The sequence below is a fragment of the Terrapene carolina genome, unplaced genomic scaffold, assembly GCF_002925995.2.
Source record: "Terrapene carolina triunguis isolate 2854851 unplaced genomic scaffold, T_m_triunguis-2.0 Scaffold58, whole genome shotgun sequence".
Classification (NCBI taxonomy): domain Eukaryota; kingdom Metazoa; phylum Chordata; order Testudines; family Emydidae; genus Terrapene; species Terrapene triunguis.
This window is the reverse complement of record NW_020664409.1, coordinates 93,826,071-93,848,588: the sequence shown is the minus strand read 5'-3', so window position 1 is coordinate 93,848,588 and position 22,518 is coordinate 93,826,071. Positions and strand designations below refer to the sequence as shown.

At 41.3% G+C, this 22,518-nt stretch overlaps 1 protein-coding gene across 1 annotated transcript in view; it reads right to left on the bottom strand.

The window, feature by feature from the left end:
* FER1L6 (fer-1 like family member 6) overlaps positions 1–22,518 on the bottom strand; it is a 115,577-nt gene that overhangs the window by 31,623 nt on the left and 61,436 nt on the right. Inside the window, exons 23-33 of the mRNA XM_029913388.1 lie at positions 18,060–18,170; positions 13,508–13,669; positions 12,201–12,381; positions 11,741–11,961; positions 10,143–10,265; positions 9,973–10,012; positions 7,894–8,012; positions 4,595–4,726; positions 3,344–3,469; positions 2,197–2,324; positions 285–455 (exon numbers count right to left, since the gene is read on the bottom strand). Coding sequence (XP_029769248.1) covers positions 285–455; positions 2,197–2,324; positions 3,344–3,469; positions 4,595–4,726; positions 7,894–8,012; positions 9,973–10,012; positions 10,143–10,265; positions 11,741–11,961; positions 12,201–12,381; positions 13,508–13,669; positions 18,060–18,170 — 1,514 coding nt within the window. The remainder of the gene's footprint in view (positions 1–284; positions 456–2,196; positions 2,325–3,343; positions 3,470–4,594; positions 4,727–7,893; positions 8,013–9,972; positions 10,013–10,142; positions 10,266–11,740; positions 11,962–12,200; positions 12,382–13,507; positions 13,670–18,059; positions 18,171–22,518) is intronic.

Below are 22,518 nucleotides of genomic sequence, written 5' to 3'. Positions count from 1 at the left end.
CTTTGAGTCAGTAAAATCTCCAACTTATGTTTATCAAACAAAGACACTTAACTATAGACAGTTTGCCATCTGGAACTAATTGTGAGTAAGTAGGGCTGTTGCTTTTACAAATTGTCATGTTCTACTTCTGAGCCTTGTGACACAATTCAGTTTAACAAAATCTATAAAACTCCAAGGCGGAAAAAAGCAAAATATTTGGCTACATCAGTTTTCATCAAGAAGCTTCTCTGCAGATCACTCATTTCTCGTGTATGCACAAACCAAGTGTCTGAAGAGGATCTTACTTTTCATATTGACTTTGTAGACCACAGGTAGCCCGGTGCCTGCTGTAGAAACGATTCTCCAAATCAATTTTAGTTTCTCCAATGAGGTCATCTGTTCCAACCATATCGTGGTCATAGATCAGGATGGAGAGCACAGATTCCTTAGGGAAAGTAGCCTGAATTTCAAATGATCTAAGACAAAAATTGATATGATTTTGTAAGACAAATCCTTTTTAAAGCTAAAAGTATCAGCCATAAAAGGTATAGTGGATGCTACAAGTGCACAGTATGCCTGCAGAGATGAATAGTTTCTTCTATTACGTATTTTTACTGAATACCTGAACATACTGAAAACATGCCGAATAAAAGGAGTATAGTGCCCTACCTAATCAGTTCCAACTGAGGTTATGCATCTGCATTTTTTTTTCTGAATGGTTTGTATTCTTGTACCTGAAACAGGAAGTACTCAAACTCTGAAGAGAGAGCCCGTTTCCATGAGATTTCTTGCCCAATTCCCAGACCAAAGAAAAGTGCCTAAGCTCAGATAAACTCTGGTTACAAACTGAACTGACCATTTGAACATTTGTGGTTCGCTCCAAATCCTGATCTCAAAACTACATTTTGAATAGAATACCAGGGTTGGAAGGGACTTCAGGAGGTCATCTAGTCCAACCCCCTGCTCAAAGCAGGACCAATCCCCAGACAGATTTTTGTCCCAGATCTCTAAATGGCCCCCTCAAGAATTGAACTCACAACCCTAGGTTTAGCAGGCCAATGCTCAAACCACTGAGCTATCCCTCCCCCCAAATAATAATTCCATCCTGATTAATACTAGATCCCTCCTGTTTCCATGTAAGAAAAGGTCTCTTTTGGGGTAAAGGGCTTCCCGGGGGGAAATCGTGGGTTGTAAAATTTACCCACATTGACACACACAGGAGCAGATCCTCAGCTGTATAAATAGTCACAACTCCATTGACCTCTAGCTAAGTATCTGCCCATATGTTGTAAAAAAAAACCCCATATACTTATTGTTATCACTTGTTTTACTTTAGTTGTGAATATAAATAATTATTATTCGCCTATCTATCTGGATATATGTGATTTCTCATGTAAATATCTCTGATGAGTCAATAATTTAGGAATACTTTATCACGTTCAGCATAGTAAACACATGTAGCAAGTGAAAAAATGTAACGTTTTATAGCTGACTACAAATTCTGATCTACATTTTCAAAAGTGATCTCTACTTTTGCCTGCTTAGATTTTTGGGTGCCCAATTTTAGATACCTCTGAAATCAAGACACTGTCAGATACCAGATGAAGTCAATAGGAGCTGGTGGTGCTAAGCACCTCTGCAAAGTAGACCAAAGTGGCTAGATTATCAAATCTGGCCCCAACTGAGGGTGCGACGCACTTGAAAATGTAGCCCTGAGCTCTTTTGAAAATCTGGCTCCCTGTGTCTAAAGTAAGGCACTCAAAAATTGACTGGCCCAAAATCAAAGGCTACTTTTGAAAACTGGGCTCTGGTTTGGTCTTAAAAGTCTGAGATTGTTTTATAGTAATACTCAAATTTAATAACACCACCACAAATTTTGGAAATTAAGTTTAACTGTCACTGTATCTATTTCACTTTAAGCTAACTAATCGCCTCATTAATCTGAGCTGACAAGATCATTTGCTGCTTCATTTCTTGTTGTGAAATAAAAAGCCTTCTGCAGATTGAATTTCAGGAGGTGTTTGACTAGCATAAAATTGAATAATTTGTAATCATACAATGTGACACAAATTCTTGCGATTTTAATGATGAAACATCCAAACACACACATATCATTGTATAATAAATTCACTCTGCTCTTCAAAACAAGCAGAAATAGCTGTAGCAAAATCCTAAGGCAGAAATCACCACAAACATTTAAATAAAACTATCACTTACCTTCCAAAAACTGGGTTTAGTTGTTTGGGGATGTAATTGTCCTGGTCTTTAATTTCAGTTTTGCCTAGTCTGAGCACGATATAGGGATCTGACATGCCATCTGGATCAGCTGGGCTAAGATTATATGCCTGATAAAAAGAAAAGACTCTTTCATCAAAACCCAAATGCTTCATTAAAGGTAATAATTAAATGTGGTTGTTTTCTAATGGAGCTGTTTATCCACTGGTGCACAGGACATTCTGGAAACACAGATGCTAAGCTAGTCCTGCCTACTAAAATATAGAGAGAGCCACTGGGGAAAGAATGTTTGGCGATTGCCTAGGGCCCAAGTGCAGAGCTGAAGTGAGCAGCTAGAACGGTCTCGGGCACTGTTGCTGATCAGAATGGAATGGGTGAGGTGAGAGGAAGAGAAAGTGCCAAAGGAAGAAGCTGACTTTCCTGGAGGTTTTCAAGTCCAAATCTATGTGGGATTCAAGGGGATTTTCCCATAAACAATGGGCCAGATCCTCAGCTGGTGTAAGTCATAGCTCCATTGACTGGCCCATTGTCTGTGATGGATGTGATCTGAAAGCATTTAAATACAGGGAAAAAGTGTCTTCTTTCTCTTCTTCTCTTTTGGCTTTTAATTTAATTTCCCCTCCCTAACTCCAGGTTTTTCCTACCTTATATAAACTAATTTTCTTTTCTGCTTCTCTCTTGTTTTCTCACTAATACACAGATCATTAATGGCTGCCTCTCTCCTCTGACTTCTCCATTTCCCACCATGTTCCCTCAATATTTGACCTTCCTAATTTCTACCACTTCAAGTTCATCATTCACACTTCTACCCCTCTGCTTTCTCTTAAAGGTATATTCTCCCATTCTCTCCTTCTCCTGAATGCTTCCTGTTTTGTTTGTCCCTTTGTCTCTATGATGCTTCCAAAACAGCCCCTAGAGTTCCTCTTCTCCAGTCAACTGGCATCTTTATGATTTACAATGAGAAGTCCTTATGAGCTGCAGATTCTACTCTGTAGTACACTAAGTATTATGGAATTCTAACATACAGATGAGGCTTTTCAAATGCGACACTATGTAGAAACTAAAGAAAAACTAATTTGAAAAACAATTCCCCATTATTTCAAGGCTGAAACAGAAGCTGTACACTTACTCTCACAATATACACCCTAACCAGGACTTCGACTGAGTTATTCGGTGGTATCCCTTGCAGAATTTTAGGCTGTCCTCCATCCATTGAGCTGGAATCTTCAGGACTTTTGTATATGCAGAAAGAGCCCTGTGGATATACAATGTTTTATTTCTCTGGAAAAGACAACAAACCCAATAAAAAAAAAAGTCCTGGTGTGTAGACAAAACTTCAAGAATACAGTCTGCATAGGCACATATGCATGTGTGCACATCCTTTGTGCCAAACACAGAATAAATGCACTAAAACATGTTTCTGAAAATATTTCTGTTCTGTTTTGTTAACCTTCCAAAGCACTTCCTTTCAATAACTGTATTTAACCTTGTCAAGACATTCCCAGAAATATCTGCAAGCTCCTAGTCACAGCAGTATTGAATAAATGAATGCAACAGTTGTGGCTATTCCCATCTTCCAGACACCAATATTCTGAGGGCCACCATTTTGCTCTGAATCACTCCTGTGTAAATTAGGAGTAATTTCATTGACTTAAATGGAACTGTATTTACAACACTGTGACAGAGAACACAACTTGCTCCTAGCTATGCAGTAAAAACTTCAGCTCCCATCACAGTATTAACTCATCTTACTTAAATAACCATTATTACCTAAAAGCAATTAGCAAGTCATTTTTAAAAGAGCTGTGCCCCATAGAGACAGAAGAATCAACAGGCTCCTTTAAGGCACGGATTCCTCTGAAGTATAAAATACCTCAGTTTTAGAGCACACAACTATTATATTAATTGTGCTTTGACGTATACTTGCAGATTTCCATATGGTAAGTTGTATTAGGTTGTGTAAGTGAAGTGAGTAGAAGGCCCATCATTTAAGCTAGATAGGATAAAGTAACAGAAATGATACTGAAGAAATAAACATGCATGAGCAGAGGCTGGACTGCATAATGTAATAGGTCAGTCCTGGCTCTAATTACTACGAATCTGTGATTTCACTCAGCTTTGTAGTTTTAAATAAATGTCCTGACTCAAAACAATAGTAAACATCGTGGGTTGGAAACTGCCTCCGTCAGTCAGATAATAGGAGAGAATAAACAGCAATCCTCATATGTAACACATTGCGGCTTTGGATCTAGTAGGAGAATTAACAATGTTAATAGTAGATGGCCGGTGTAATTGAAACTCATTTTCTGCACAACTGGAATGTCACTGAAAATGTGCATTTCTCTAAATTACCATGTATCCAATCAACATTTAAACTCACCTTAAATTTTCCTATTATTCTGTCCTCATAGTCACTGTGATCTTCATCGGTGGCTTTGCCTCTGAAGAGTTCAAAGGTTTTCACCCAGTCTTCAAAGTTATTAAATTCACTCTCCAGGTTTCCATCATAGATCTTTGAAAAAATGGGATAGTGCTCATTTCACAAGGCACAGCAAGTAAAAACATAGCAACTGTTGCATTAACTGGTGACTTAACATTCAGCTCTGGCTCAGTGTTTAGGTTTTATAAAATCAAGCGCTTGTAAAACCTTTTGGTGACCAACAGAAAAATATCCTGTTCCTCACCAGTGATGGAAACTTTTAACAAATCCACCTCTGGAGTAACAATCCAAATACTCTAGCACTGTATTAATGCATAAGAACCTGAAAGCAAGATGGAAATGAAAAGGTACTGTGGAGAACAATCTTGCCTAGATAGGTAGAGATTGGATTGCCTAAAAAACGTCTTTCCCATCTCTAACTCCTACAGCATGGTTCTATGTGAAATCAAAAATAAACAAAAGTGAAAATGGCTATCTAAATTTGTTCTCCAAGCGGAGACCTTTCCATTCAAAAATGGAAACAAACAGTTTCATTGATCTGTATACTGGTTTCATGTCCCTTTTTATTCAACCCCTCTCTAAACAGCCCTAATCTTTTCAATCCCTCCACATGTCTCTAACTTCGACTTTCTGGATCTGAATCCTTCCCATGCCACTCGTGTTTGGGGCATGAACAAGGCCCCACCATCCCTGTCTATAATGTTGATTGCTGGTATGGCTACCTGGCTTTGTTTCTCTGTCTTAACTTTTTTATGAGGCTAGGTTGTTGGTCTACCACTCAACTCCCAACCTTGAGGACCAGTGGACTGCTTTGCATCTGATCCCTGCCCTTTAACCTGTCCAGCTTGGGTATCAGGAGGAAAAACTTCCACCGGCATAGCTCTCAGGGTCACTGGAGCACACAAGCCTTCCCACCAAGTCAAGGTGCAATCACCAGGAAAGGCCTTTTATTGTTGTTCTACCTTTGATAAGATACAGTGACCAGCATCTAATTTATAGTCCCAGTGAGAGTCTACTATCACTGTATCTAATCCTTTCATCATTAGTTTCTATCTCATTCTTTATACACCCTAACATTTCTGAAATGCCTTGTCATTTCATAGATTCATAGATTCATAGATTCTAGGACTGGAAGGGACCTCGAGAGGTCATCGAGTCCAGTCCCCTGCCCGCATGGCAGGACCAAATACTGTCTAGACCATCCCTGATAGACATTTATCTAACCTACTCTTAAATATCTCCAGAGATGGAGATTCCACAACCTCCCTAGGCAATTTATTCCAGTGTTTAACCACCCTGACAGTTAGGAACTTTTTCCTAATGTCCAACCTAGACCTCCCTTGCTGCAGTTTAAGCCCATTGCTTCTTGTTCTATCCTCAGAGGCTAAGGTGAACAAGTTTTCTCCCTCCTCCTTATGACACCCTTTTAGATACCTGAAAACTGCTATCATGTCCCCTCTCAGTCTTCTCTTTTCCAAACTAAACAAACCCAATTCTTTCAGCCTTCCTTCATAGGTCATGTTCTCCAGACCTTTAATCATTCTTGTTGCTCTTCTCTGGACCCTTTCCAATTTCTCCACATCTTTCTTGAAATGCGGTGCCCAGAACTGGACACAATACTCCAGCTGAGGCCTAACCAGAACAGAGTAGAGCGGAAGAATGACTTCACGTGTCTTGCTAACAACACACCTGTTAATACATCCCAGAATCGTGTTTGCTTTTTTTGCAACAGCATCACACTGTTGACTCATATTTAGCTTGTGGTCCACTATAACCCCTAGATCCCTTTCTGCCGTACTCCTTTCTAGACAGTCTCTTCCCATTCTGTATGTGTGAAACTGATTTTTTCTTCCTAAGTGGAGCACTTTGCATTTGTCTTTGTTAAACTTCATCCTGTTTAACTCAGACCATTTCTCCAATTTGTCCAGATCATTTTGAATTATAACCCTGTCCTCCAAAGCAGTTGCAATCCCTCCCAGTTTGGTATTGTTCCCCTAATATCTACATTTCTGTGCTTTTATCAATATAAAAAGATATTTTAGGCTCAAACATTCAGATTAATTCAGATGCCTAGGAAGGAGTGTTATACCAATAGAATAAAAACCAGCAGGATCTTATTAAGAGGGATAAGGCAAAGGTGCCACATTTATTGTAAATATAATGATAAGATTTTTGTACTTGGTAAAACTGTTGGATTTTAAAGTGTGGGGGACAAATTATGGGGGGGGGTCACTGTCACTTGGGGGAATCACTGTTAGTACCTTCTTTAATATCCCTACAGGAGTACTGCGGAAAGGGATCTGGGGGTCATAGTGGACCACAAGCTAAATATGAGTCAACAGTGTAACACTATTGCAAAAAAAGCAAACATCATTCTGGGATGTATTAGCAGGAGTGTTGTAAGCAAGACACAAGAAGCAATTCTTCCGCTCTACTCCGCACTGATTAGGCCTCAACTGGAGTATTGTATCCAGTTCTGGGCACCACATTTCAGGAAAGATGTGGACAAACTGGAGAGAGTCCAGAGAAGAGCAACAAAAGTGATTAAAAGTCTAGAAAACATGACCTATGGGGAAAGATTGACAAAAACTGGGTTTGTCTAGTTGGAGAAGAGAAGACTGGGGCGGGGACGGACGGACATGATAAGTTTTCAAGTACATAAAAGGTTGTTACAAGGAGGAAGGAGAAGAATAGTGCTTCTTAAACTCTGAGGCTAGGACAAGAAGTAATTGGCTTAAATTGCAGCAAGGGAAGTTTAGGTTGGACATTAGGAGAAACTTCCTAACTGTCAGGGTGGTTAAGCACTGGAATAAACTGCCTAGGGAGGTTGTAGAATCTCCATCATTGGAGATTTTGAAGAGCAGGTTAGACAAACACCTGTCAGGAATGGTCTAGATTATACTTAGTCCTGCCATGAGTGCAGGGGACCGGACTACATGACCTCTTGAGGTCCCTTCCAGTGCTATGATTCTATGATTAAGTGCATAAGTTAAGTGCACTTTGGCATGATAAAGTGTACACATTTATGTGATTAACTTTATCCAAGGTGCAACGAGAACAAAGGGGAATGTAACTCTAGTATTTACAGTATATTCCGTAAGGGTGAAATTCAATCCTCTGCAGAGGGGCAGCACAAGAGCTAAGCTCCCCTCCAATCTCACTTAGGACCAGCCGTCTACCCAGCAGTGAATTTTGCCCATCCCAAATAACCTGAATTACAACAACAAAGCATTGTTTACCTTCAAAGTTGCTAGATTTGGGTCTTCTTCCTTTTTTTCCTCTTTGAACAACTTTTTTCGCTTCTTTTTGTCTGGCTCATCTTCAATGCTTAATGCTACATGGCCAGATGTCGACTTAGCTACAGAGATTTGATGGACATAATTTAGGTTTATAGCAGCTGCAGTAATGGATAAACCTCTAATGGCTGAGATAAGTCCTTAACAAAAATCTTGGGGGGGGTCTTACTCCATTCCCTCTCCTTCTCTATACTTCTCTTGCACTTTCTCCTGTCAAACCAGTCAGAGATTCTTTTCCTACAACTCCTCCCTACCTGATACACCATTTTTTACTCCTCTCTACCACTGAATACAATAATCTGTCTGGCTTATCCCCTTCCCTGTGACTTCTATTCTCACTCCCCTACCGACCCACCCCTTTTCTTTCTCCTTCTTCCTCAATCATCCCAAGGTCAAATCTACCCCAACAGACCCTACTACCTTTCCAAATGTTGAGAAAAATTTAAGGTGAGGTCTTACCAAGATGGAATGCCATTGCCAAGATGCTGACTGCCTTCAGATCTCATATGCTCCAGGCCTTCCTCAGGTCAAAGGCACCAAAAACGCATGCCAATGTGCCTCTGACCTTAGGAAAGCCATGGAGAATGTGGAGATGTGACCTCCTGAGGTCCCTTCCAACCCTGATGTTCTATGATTCTATGATTCTATAATTGAAGCTGCCTACCTGGTTGACACCCCACCACTGATTTTGACAGCTATCAACAAAGGCAGGAGGAGCTTGTTGGATCTAACTATCCAAACCTTATTCAGATTTAGTGTTTGGGTTGAGGTTTGGATCAGTCCTTTTAATTTTGTTAAATTAATTAATCTATCTGTGATATAAATATCTGTTAATACTCTGTCTCTCATTCTCTCTCTCTCTCTCTCTCTCTGGCATTTGTATGGTGCCAGTCACCATAGTATCTAGGCAATGATATAAAACATATCTTGTACAAATAATTAAGAGAGTCTTTTTCAGTTCTCAAGTCACCAGCCTGGTCAAAAACAATGGAAAACCCTGGCATAACTGTCACCACTAAAGTTTGTGGATTGTAGAATTCTATCTATGTTAAGGTGTCAGTTAACAATATCGCTGTACATGGATGTGGCATCAGAACTTTGTATAACATTTCTTTCAGGTGGCTAGGTACGGTGCATGCATAATTAGAATTTTGACTGATAGCTTTTCAGCACTGATGATCTGATAATTGAAATTTTGGTCAGCTGCCATGTTCAAAATGATAATGACTGACATTTATGTAGTACCTTTCATCCAGAACGATTGCAAAATGCTTTGCAAACTAGAAATCATTTCCACCACTAATAAAATATAATATCCACCTCTAGGATGGGAAGAGCCAGCCTTTTTATTCTGAAGAGCAAATCTACACAGACAGTACAAATATTAGTTTTCTTTCTCTGCCTACTTAAATAGTCGGGTTAGGAAAATAATTTGCTGAAGGCATGGTTTACTATCACAGGGATTTGTACAGCAGTAGAAGATTCTCTTCCATTAGTGTATTTAATAATCTATTCTTGTCCAATCTCTTCTGCTGAAAATTCTTGAGTTGACTGAGTTTGACACAAGAATTAGCTGCTATTATGATGCCTATCATTCTGGATTCCATTTTCAAATTCGAATTCCTGGAACTGAGCCCATTCCTACGGTTTGGGTTCTCGGTTGGATCCAAAATTAAAAGAGGCTCATTTTTTGGATCTGATACAGATACATACCAATACCGTGGTAAACTTTCTAGAACATCTAACATTGTAAGATTTCCATCATTTTGAGGCTGAATTCTGCAAAGAATTGCTCATGTGATTTGAACATCGTTAAACCCAATCCTCAACCCAGTTTTTTAACTCAGCATCTAAACTACCCATAGTCTAATCCAGATATGGATTAGGACCTGAACACTGCCCCTCTCACAACTCTAGGAAGAACAGACATTCAATATGAACAGGGTAAAAATGTTCTTGAATTAGCACAGAAATAAATGATTATAGTAAGTAAAAAAGTACATATACAAATATTTTACTCACTGTTGCCTGGTTTCCCCTCATTGGGATAGATTGATTTTACCTTTCAAAATAAAAACAGAATGGTCAGACTCCTAAATACAAATGGAACATTAAAGAGGAAGCCATTTTGCATAAATCTAGCTTTAAAATACCACACATCCATTCAAGTGTGGGGCTACTGGGGCCCTTACCTTTTTCATTTTTTCCACAGAAGCATCGTACTTTGACCACCAATCAATAACATTTTCAGCAGATTCATCTGCTATTGTTCTCTTTTTTCTTTTTGTGGATCGTCGGAAGGATTTTCTTGTTTCCTAGCAAGGTATAAGGAAATGTTGTTGAACTCTAGGATTATATCAGCTATTAAAAACCAGCTGGACTATCAAGCGGAACAGATGTAGGTGGAGTGGATTTCAGTCTGCAAGAACTACATTACTGTGTGTCTCTGACTTTGTATCCCACTAGAGAATCCATTGTGATCATCATGTTATTAGTACAGTTTCTATATTACTTTCTGCTGCTATCAAATATTATACTTTTAAAATTTGGGGCATTGCAACAAAAGCAAGCTATTTAAAGGGAAGATCTACCTTAGAAAGAAGAATTATTATATTTGAAAGAATACAGACCTCCTGATATCTCTTGGTTCCCTCCAATATTACTGCATTTGCAGCTACATTCAGAACTTTCAATATTATCAACACGAGTTTTGAAGACAACTAGGATTCTGAATAGCCATTGAGAATTCAGTCATCTTGCTCTTAGAAAAGATAAAGAGCCTGATCCCACAAACCAACTGCTTCTGCAAGTAGGCCCATTGACATCAGTGGGATTGCACATGTGAATAATGACTGGACCCTGTTAAATTGTGCATTCGGCCTTTCACTCTAACAAAGAGTTGCCACTTGCAGCTGTCATGTATTTAGCAATGCAGCTACAAACAGAAGGGCAGTTCATGTGTCAGTATAACAATGCCTGCATCTGTAATTTTCACTCCATGCATCTGAAGTGGAGTTTTTACCCACAAAAGCTTATGCCCAAATAAACCTGTTAGTCTTTAAGGTGCCACCAGACTCCTTGTTGTTTTTGGAGAGTTACAATACTGGGCTCTATATTTGGATGAGTACTTTACGATATTTCACTTACTCTTGTATCTATAAATTGTGTTGTTACAGATGACAGACACACAAGGGTGCGTACAGGTGGAGTTGAGACATCACTGCCTCTCCTTGTCCTTCAAACTATGCAGAACATTGGCAATGTGTAACTAACTATCAGTGCATCTAGGTGCTACAAGTAAGAAGTGGCTACTTTATCCCACTCCAAAAAGTGTAGCTGAAATGGAGCACAATGTCAAACAGATTTGTCAGTCCTTCCATTTAATTTTTGCAAAAGAAAGAAAGAAAGAAAGATTGGTTATTTCCTCATCCAAAAAGTGATAGTTTATAGAGCTGATCAGAAAAAGGTTTCTGCAGTCTGGAAACGTTCTTCTGATCAGCTGTATGAACTAGAATATATTATGCCTGTCATGCTGACCAATATTGTCTCATTGTTTCGTTGTTCTCCCCCATCTGGCTAATGCACCTGTTGTCTATTGTCTTATACTTCAATTGTAACCTCTTTAGCACAGGGACTCTCTTTTTGTTCTGTGTTTGTACAGCACCTAGCACAATGGGTCCTGGCCTATAACTGGGCTCCTACACACTATCATCATAATAAATGTATTATTAATTACATTATTATTATTATTTTAAAATAGCTAGCGAGCTGATGGTTCAGCTAAATCCACCTTCTGCTTTCTATCTTTTGCTGGTTCAGAGGATGAGGATGTAGATTTAAGTGCAGATGGCAGTGAAGAAGCAGGTACAGCTGCTGCAGCAGAAGATTTTGCTGGAACTGGTTCTTGTATTACTAATGCAGCTGAACCGTGCTCCACATCAACATAAATGTGATCTGCTGGATGTGGTTGTGGTTGTGGTGATGCAGGCAGCTGAGGTGACTCCGGAGCAGCTGAAATTAGAAACACAGCAAGTTGGTAAGATTATGCCAGAAAAGACAGTCATCGTATTGGTTCTCAAGAAAATATGAATAATGATATCTCTTAAAAGTTGCACAGGGCTTGATCCTGGAAGGTGCTGAGCGCTCCAGCCCCAGGCCAGCAGATCCCTTAAGCATGTGCTTACTCTACTGTTTTAACAAATATCACCTTGTCTTTTTATTTGGGGACAAGAGCTATATTGTGCATTTACCTTTGTCGGTTTCTATAACGTCCACTTTTGCTGTAAGTGCAGGAAGCTCCTTGGGTTTATATAAATATTGCTTAAGGCAATTGATGGTGTGTGTTCCAACAAGAGTACTACGACCAAACGCTCTCCAGTCAACCACACAGATACTGAGTGGTGGGTGCAAAAGCTCATTATCAGGCAATTCCTGGCAGAAAAGAACAGACAACAGCATGAGAGATTTGTTTTCCTTACTAGTGTCAAGAAAAGTGCTGGATTGAGAACCCTGACTACTGATGTTCTTGATCCATCAAACAGGTATAGCATGGGCAGTGTAGGTCTGTTCACGCTACCCTGCCAATCCTACCTAGAAAAGCACCCTGGCTGTGGGCAAGCTGCTAAAAATTTGTCAGGGAAAACAGTAAAGTCTAGAGAAATCAACACAGTGTCGGGAGTCAGGAATTTATGAGTTCTAATCCCACCTCTGCCACTGACTTGGCTAAAGTAATTTCACTTCACTGCTTCAGTTTCCCAGCTGTAAAAGGGGATAACATATATTTCCCTAGCTTACAGGGATATTGTGCAGATTAACTAGGTATTGTCTGAATATCAGTTTGAATGTGTAAAGTGCAATAAAAATTAAAGGTACCACAGGTACTTAGATATTATTATTGGTGCTTAGATACCATTGTGCCTTATAAAAACTTAGATAGACTTTCATCTCTGTTGATGTCGCCAGCTAGCGCAAATCCTCGTCCACTAAGACCTGAACTGAAACCACCAGTTCATTTTGCACATGCCAATGGACAGCCAGGAAGCTTCAAGGCATTACTGACCAGGGCCAAATTCAAGTCAACAACCTAGAGGTAAAAGGTTCAAAGCTCATGGGTCATAACTAAGGTTAAGATTTTATCAGGGTTATTTTTAGTAAAAGTCACAGACAGGTCACAGGCAATAAACAAGAATTCACAGAAGGCCGATCCCCACCGCGGGGGGGCTGACAGCCTGAGTCCTGCCGCCTGCCAGCTGTGGGGGTGCTAACAGCACAGGCTCACTGCCAAAGTCCTGCCATATGGGGCTCACCACACCACCCGCTGCCTGAGGCTGACAGCTGAAGCCCTGAAGTCGCAGAGGTCATGAAAGATCACAGAATCCGTGACCTCCGTGACAGACTCGTAGCTTTAGTCATAACCAATCAATGACTTAACTGTCCAGTCTGGCAATAGCACAAAAGGGCTTAAGAAGTAAAGAAAATCAAACAGTGCTATAGCTTGTGTCTTCCACTGAGTAAAGAGAAGATGATCAGAGAAAGAGCGGCAGTGCACTGTACACACCACTTCAAACCTGTCTGCTTGGACACTGAAGTTGGGATTGTTCTTGACGCTCTGGATGACAGAAGATTTAACTCCTTTCCCTGCGCATTCTATGAGAACCTGTGGGCGGTCCACAGAGAGGAGCTGGACTTTCTTCAGCTCACGAACACCCCAGAACAGAACCTATGGCAAGTGGAAAAAAAGTGGTCAGCCATACATAGGCAACAGTGGGCCAGACTCACTGGGATGCTCCTGACAGGAGTACACAGGTAACACTGGGAATCATGGACCAGATTCACCAGTATACTCCTGCCACTTTGTGCCATTCAGACAATGCATAGCTGCCAGAAAGCACTGCTGAATCTGGTCCCAGTTATCTGCAAGAAGTTGTTCTAAACACCTGTCAGTGTCTGAAATTAAAAAAAAAAAGACCTCATGTCTTTGAACTGAAAGTTAAGCTAATTAACAATGTTAAACTGTTAACAAAACATAATCAGTCAATAATTTTATTTCTAACAGTCCCCTCCTCTGCAGGACAAACATACTCAGTCCCTATTAATCTGACAGGCCAGATCCTCAGCTATTGCCTATTGCCTACAACAGAGCTATATCAGTTTATGCCAGTTGAGGATATAGCCCATGGTATTTTGTCAGGAGTAGTTTTATTACATTTATATGTTTTATGCATTGATTCATTGCATACCCTCTAGAACTCTCATGGAATTCCAAGTTTTCTTGCACACCGGTACTTATTAGCAATACAATTATTTAAGCTCTAACTATAGAAAATAGCATTAAAATGACAATAATTACAACAATATAAATTAGGAATTACAAAATCCAAAATAAAATTCTTCAAATGCCAAACCACAGCCATATCATTCAGGAGTAGACCATGGGTAATGCCTTGACTGAACACTATTTAAGCACATGGCTAACTATAAGCACATGATTTGTCCCATTGACATAAATGGAATTCATGTGCTTAAAGTTAAGTATGTGCTTAATTAACTCATGGACTCAGGCCTAAAACAGAAAATACATCTGAAAAGGAGATTTTTTTCCCTTTCTCCAGTGAACGGTTGTCATTTCTCTTCCTATTTCCCTTTGCAACAATTTGACTGTTTGATCCCCCCAGAAAAAGTCAAAGCAAGAACTGCTCCTGTGGTTGAATTCACACACAAGCCTTTCTAGTGACTGGCTCATCAGTCTCAGCACAGTTCGTATAATTAAAATCTAACTTGATTTAGAAATTTTCAAAGACAGGCAATTAAACACATTATGTGTAGTTATAGGACCAGCGACAGGAAGTGACACAACTTGACTGGTTAGAATTTAGTAATTATTCTGAGAAATGAGGAGTTGCCAAATTTCCCTTACATTCTATATAATAAAGTGACTTCAGGCCCAAATTGTAGGTGACTGTTCACAGGGGCACTAGAGAGGTTGGGGAGAAAGCACAAACACATGCATGCAGGAGGCAGCCATCATTTGGCTGCAAGTTTTGGGAGCAGAGGAGGAGTGGCTAACACTTAGCCACTAGCAACACTAAGTAACCCAAAGAGGGTGTCTTGGTGCAGCGGGGCAGGACCATATCTGCCTGCCTCATCCAGTGCTGAAGGTGGGATTGAGAGCAGGTGATACTTCCCAATTATCCAGCCATTTTATACAAGCATCTTCCATACTCATGTGCTGTGACTAGAAAGACTGGTTACTTACGTTGTACAGTAACTGCAGTTCTATGTATATTCCACTCAAGCTGCGCATGTGCTGCATACACCTGGGACCAGAAGATTTTCCATTAGCAGTGTCTGTTGGTCCTCGCCTGTGCCCCCTCCTCCTCGTGCTCTGAACCAAGGGTAGAAGGGACGGTGCACATTGACCTCATCTCCAGCTCCTTCTTTAGCATGAATAACCTTAGAACAAGGATCCAAAGCAGAAGAGGAGGAGGGCAGGTGGCAGAACCACACGTCTCAAAGAACTCCAATTACTGTACAATGTAAGTCATTCGTCTTCGAGTGATGGTCCCTAGGTTTATTCCATTTGACACGACTCTCAGGCAGTATTCATTGGGGAGGAGGGGTGAGGAACCCTGCTGTACCACAGATTGTAAGACTGCTGTGCTGAAGGATGCATCTGCTGTAGACACCTGTACCAAGGCATAATATCTTACAAATGTACGCACAGAGACCCATGTTGCATCTCTACAGATCTCCAAAAGAGGGACATCTCAAAGGGAAGTTTCTGATGCCAAGGCTGGTTGGATATACAAACAGCGGAATTTCCAGTCCTCTTTGGTGGCATGGGGCTTCGGGTAGAAGACAGATAAGTGGATGACCTGGTTCAGATGGAATTCCAAGATTACTTTCAGAATGAATTTAGGATGTAACCTCAGGGAAACTTTATCCTTATGGAATACCATATAGGAAGGGTCTGCAATAAGGACCCCCAGTTCTCCTACTCTTCTGGCCGAAGTGATTGCAACCAGGAAGTCAACTTTCATAGATAGAGGGGTGAATAAACATGAGGCTAAAAGCTTGAATGGTGAATTTGTTAATGGAAGTAGGACTGGACTGAGGCACCAGATTGGAGTAAGTTTTAGCACTGGAGGAAAGATTCTGACAAGACCCTTCAGAAACCTTACTGTGGTCAGATGGGCAAAGACTGAATGGTTGTCCACTGGAGGATGGAAAGTGCTAATCGCTGTCAAGTGCACTCATAAGGAACTGAGAGACAACCCCGACCTTTTCAGAGCGAGAGGAGGTAGTCCAGAATAGTAGAATCTCAGAACTCTTTGGGGGCAGCCAACGATTCTGATGCCATAAAGAGAATCTCCTCCATTTTGCTATATAGCACTTTTTCACAGAGTCTTTTCTGCTATTGCCAAGAATGGATTGTGCAGCTACTGAGCATGATCCCTCTAAGTTTGTCGTCCATTCAAATACCAAGTTGCCAGATGAAGATGATGCTGCGTTGGGATGGAAGATCTTGCCTTTGTCCTGGATCAGCAGTCTGAGATCTAGTCTGGGCCTCCAGCTTCCTTTCTTCTTGGGGATGAAGAAATATCTTAAGTAAAATCATTTCCCCCCCATGCTGGGGTGTACTGGCTCTATAGCTCCCATTTGTAGCAAGGAGTGTACTTCCTGTCAGCAGTAGGGAGGGGGCTTTGAGAGGGGGGATGGATTCGCACTCTTGTATATTTGGTGGTGGTGATTTCCATAACCCATTGTGCTATATGGTGCCATGCCGAGGAAAAGCAAAGTAAATGGCTCCCAAAAGGGGTGGGGAAATCTGAGCCCAGTAAACTTGGTGGGAGGACTGGTTTGCAACTCTGAAAGGACTGCTTAGTGGGAGGCTGGGGCTGGGAGGACAAAGAAGGAGGAAGGTTCTGCTTTCAGTGCTGCACACTTTGATGATTTCTTGGGAGCTCAGAAGCCCTCTGAGGGTGAAGAGTTGAGGAGTGGGCTGTTGTTGATGGGAAAACTGAGGCTTAGGATATTTTCTTTGTGGTTCCCAGAACTCAAGAGTGTTGAGCTCAAGTCCTTGAGGTTATGTAACAAACATCTGTTTTCTCACTGAATGAGTTATTCCCTTCGAAGGGCAGATCGTCCATGGTGAATCGGATTTCCTTGGAGAATCCGGAGGCCTGGAGCCATGAAGTCTGTTTCACGACTATAGATGTTGCCAGGGAGTGGGAGGCTGTATCTGGTGCGTGTACCAAAGTCTGGAAGGCAGAACTGGCTAGCAATTTACCTTCCTCAATGGTTGCTCAGAACCGAAGTCTGCGCCCCAGAGGCAGCTTGTTGACAAATTCAGAAAAGTTATTATAATTCATACAATCATACTTTTCCATTAAAGCCTAGTAGTTTGCTGTGTAGAACTGAAAACAGTGAAAGTGAAATTCTTCCCCCAAAGGGATCTAAATGTTTGGCCTCCTTGTCTATGGATGCAGATCTGGGTCAGTCTTGCTTGTTTCTTTCATTGACAGCCTACACTCACAGCCCCCTACAGCTCACTGAGACTCACACTAACACTAGAACAAAAGAAATCGGAACAGGTAGAACTATTTACAATATTTACACTAGAAAACAAAGAATGCAAGCTAATGCTGCGGACACTGGAGAAGTTTGGTCTCAGGTCACAGGAGGTAGAAAGGAACTAGAGAGGATGTCGGTCCGCACCATCCCTTATGTCCTCGGTTCAGAGCATGAGCAGAAGGGCAAAGGCATAGACTAATGGACACTGCTAGTGAAAAGTCGTCCAATCTCAGGTGCATGGAGTGCAAGTGCACTTGAGCAAATATGCATAGGGACCATCCCTTAAAGAAAAGTCTGGCCCTAGTTGTTTTCAAGATCTAATTCAATGGTTGGAGTTACTGCCGTATATGAGTTGCTTTCAGGAATTACACCTGATCTGGCCCCTTTAGTTACATTTGAACAGTCACATGGAGTTTTGTGTGATTCCCACTGATTTGAATGTAAAAAATCGCATTGCTAAACCCTGTGCTCCACTGCGAAAATGTAGAATGTCTGGGAGCCTGAAAAAGTCAAAAATATTATTCTTTGTAGCTTACCTCCACTCTGTATTTGCTTAAAACAGGCCGGATGTTGGCTGGAACTGGGTAGATCTGGCTTACGTCAGGTGGATCCATTGGTGGAAGGCTCTCTGGACCAGAATCTGGAATCTGCAAAATGAAATAGTCATAACTCTTTGTCACTGCTCTGTGAAATATAGTCTCAGATCCCCCTGTAAGTTGTCCATTGCATACAGCACTTTACAGCAACTAGGGCCGTCATGCAGACAGAATACATGCTCAGCATTGTGAAAAAGACATGCCTTGGAATGCTCTCTGCTTTGCCATGAGGCCAAAGCTCTTCATCGGAACAGGTCATTTTAAATTCAATAGACTGAATCATGGAATCATAGGACTGGAAGAGACCTCAAGAGGTCATCTAATGCAGTCCCTTGCACTCATGGCAGAACTAAGTTTTATCTAGACCATCCCTGACAGGTGTTTGTCCAACCTGCTCTTAAAAATCTCCAATGATGGAGATTCTACAACCTCCCTAGGCAATTTATTCCAGTGCTTAACCACCCTGACAGTTAGCAAGTTTTTCCTAATGTCCAGCCTAAACCTCCTTTGCTGCAGTTTAAGCCCATTGCTTCTTGTCCTATCTTCAGAGACTAAGAAGAACAATTTTTCTCCCTCCTCCTTGTAACAACCTTTTACGTACTTGAAAATTGTTATCACATCCCCTCTCGGTCTTCTCTTTTCCAGCCTATATTTTATGTTTATGAAAACATAACCAATTTTTTCAATCTTCCCTCATAGGTCATGTTTTCTAGACCTTTAATCATTTTTGTTGCTCTTCTCTGGACTTTTTTCCAATCTGCTAATATATCCCAGAATGATGTTCGCTTTTTTTGCAACATGTTACAAACATGTTGACTCATATTTAGCTTGTAGTCCACTATGACCCCCAGATCCATTTCCACAGTACTCCTTCCTGGGCAGTCATTTCCCATTCTGTATGTGTGCAACTGATTGTTCCTTCCTAAGTGAAGTACTTTGTATTTGTCCTTATTGAATTTCATCCTATTTACTTCAGACCATTTCTCCAGTTTGTCCAGATCATTTTGAATTTTAATCCTATCCTCCAAAGCACTTGCAACCCCTCCCCCCACAGCTTGGTATCATCCGCAAACTTTATAAGTGTACTCTCTATGCCATTATCTAAATCACTGATGAAGATATTGAACAGAACCAGAACCAGAATTGATCCCTGCAGGACCCCACTCAACATGCCCTTCCAGCATGACTGTGAACCACTGATAACTACTCTCTGGGAATGGTTTTCCAACCAGTTATGCACCCACCTTATGGTAGCTCCATCTAGGTTGTATTTCCCTAGCATAGGCACCTTTCCAAAATGTGGCTCTATTGACCTGATAGACCACAACAAGCTGTTGTGGGTGTAAGCAGAGTCAGGATGAACTCTACCCTGACATCTGGTGGTGAATTATGGCGAATGTGGAAAAGAACTCCAGGGGCTGATCTTGTTTGCATAGGCACACCCACCGGCCTAGCATGAGCCCATAGCAACTGAAAGTGGTTACTTTGGCTGGTGTGGGATCCCCAGTTTCTCTGTTATTGGGGCAGGAAGAATAAAGTGTTGTTACCCTGATTCTGTGAATCAAGGCCAGTGGAACTGTTGTATGACAGAGGGACTCACCATTAACTAAGTAGCACTCGCTAGACAAGGGGCATAGGTTACAAAACCCAGTGAATTGAGAGAAGTTGGGGGAGAGGTATTTGTGCCTGATAGCACGGGCCCTTTTGAGAGCCTGAAATGTCAATTGCACTACCTCCTCTCTCCAATGTTGAATAGCAGAGCTAATTTTGATTCTATTAAGAGTCTAATTACAGGCTGCTATGCTGAATTCATTTTGGGCCAATAGTGGACCAGCACTGGGGCTCCCCTACTACAAGCTGAGATCACTGAGTGCTGTGTTAACTAGTGGGGGAGCTGGAAGATTTATTGCTAAGTGGTTAGTGGAGCTGAGCAGTTTGTGGGACAGTTGGGGTGGCCCATGGGACAGCGAGCGGAGCAGTTTGTGGGATGGCTGGAGCGGCTCACGGGACGGCTGGAGGAGTGGAGTGGCTGGTGGTGTGAAGCGGCTCATGGTAAAGGCTGCTGCAGAACCCCATGGAGAGGCCGGGCAGTCGGCCTCGGACCACGTAAGGTGCCCCTTAATACCCTGTGTGTCCCTTTCTCCCCACATTGACACCCGGGGGGGAGGGTAAGACTGCAGATAAACTTTTGAACTCTGGGGTTGCACTGACCAGGGACAGAGACTTTTGGGTGATTTTTCGGTTGCTGGACTCAAGAGACTTTTGGGGTGTTGGACTTTGGGGACGGGTCTTTTGCTCATGGTTTGTGCTATGAATCCTGTTTGTTGTGTTTTCCCAATTTAATGCTGATGTCGTTTACCTCATGTTATTAAACATTTTCTGCTACACTCAGATTCAGTGCTTGCGAGAGGGGAAGTATTGCCTCTTAGAGGCACCCGGGGGGTGGTATGTAATTGTCCCAGGTCACTGGGTGGGGGCTTGAGCCGGTTTTGCATTGCGTTATTGAAACGGAACCCCTAGATACTGAACCCGGCCCTTGTTGCTGCCAACTCAGATGGGCAGAAGGGTTACATGTAGATACAGGCACACTCTAAGGACGTAATTATACCTAATAAAAATCCTAACTTACAGGCTCTCAAAAGACTTTAATAGCAAAACTGTAGCTATGATTCTCATTTAAAAATGCCATGATTAAGGATGGGTGAAATGAATCACACACTAAGCAAGCCGTACAAATATTAGTGCTTTTGAGCCAGCCAATATTTTGAAATATCAATCGAAAAATATCTAGTAGACAACATTATTTGTCCTATCTCTGAAGGTGAGCGGGGCTCTGCTAGTTCTGCCTGGCTTTGTTTCAACAGGGCACAGCACAGTTTGGAAGACTTGTCAAACTAGAGAGATGTGTCATCTATGTTTGGGACTGCTCGGCTCCTGTCCCAAATTTCAAGACTGGGCCCTCTCTCTGTACAGCACCGTAGCAAAACCCTGCATGCAAATGGCCCTTAGCATTGTGCGCTGTGTGCATGAGTGTATGTGTCTCTGAATTCAGTCTAGGAATGGGGAAAGGCTGATTGCATCATAGTCTTATTTGGGGACTGGGAAAGGGAGGCTCATAATATTCATGTTATTCTGACTTTTGAATATCAACTGAATATCAGCGTAATCTTCCGCATCAGCCATGCTCTGGCGCTCCCATTTTCTTGAGCTGCCTTCCAAGGGGAAGCTTCCTGGCCTTTTATTCCCTCCATAATTTTCAGGAGCCAGTTGGTGCACTTCCCCACAATCTCTTTACAGTAGATCTATCTTTGGTATATCTTTTCTTCCTCTACTACTCCAGGCTGAGCCAAAGGGGCACTGATCTCTTCTACCAGAAACTCAATTTCTAACGCTGACAAAACTATGAATTTCTGTTTCACAGATTACCTCCTTTTGCTCAGGAAATTGTGTTTGGCTTCATTATGAAACATAATACATAAAGAGGTGGCTATGGGACAGGATTAGAGAGGAAGGATCTGAAATGTCTTCTGGTTAACTAAGGGCAAATTAAATTAGATCAGATAGATGCGCCCTGGTGTGATAATGACCACACACAACTGAAAGGGTAAGGATTCTGGGAAATAGTAATAGTGATGTAGTGTCTAGAGTGCTTTATAATTATTGTCACTTAAATGTTAAGGCTATGAGAGAGTTACTGGGGACCTGTAAAGTTCACATCTTTTGTCTCTTTTAAATAGGAGCCATCTGTCTTCTATGTCCTGATATGTGCTGCTGTGTGGAAAGTTCATTTAGTATAAGGAAGAGGAGATATTTTCCTTACTACCTTGTAGGTGCAGAAAACAGAAAGGTGTAAAACAGCATTACACAGTACAGTGGTGATAATAATAATAAACTAAAACAGTACCTCATATTTATATACAGAAGTGCCTCTCATCCAAAGCAATCCCAAAGCACTTTATAAACTGAAAAGCAGGATCCTATCCCCAGTCCTTCCCTAACGTGGTGAAACACAGCAGCTGTTTAATCACAAACACTGGGCTGAATCTTCTCTATTCCATCATGAAACTCCATCAACTTCCAAGGAATTGCACTGGTGTAACTAAGAGGAGATTTTGGTCCAGTGCCAGTGTGTCACAGTTTAAGATAGGAAGTGATGAATTACACCGTATTCAGCTGAAATTGCATGGGGAATTTTAGGGGTCAGGAGAAATGTAATTATTAGAGGGTTAAAAATCTTTTCAGCAGAAGATGAAACTATTCAAAAACTGATTCTTTTCACCTTCTTACAAACTTTTTGTAAAAATTTTGTAAAAAAGCTGGCCACATTTTTCTTTAAAAAGGAGCTTTTTTCCTAGTGAAAATAAGCCCATTTTCATCCGGTGGTGGGCCCATTCAGAGT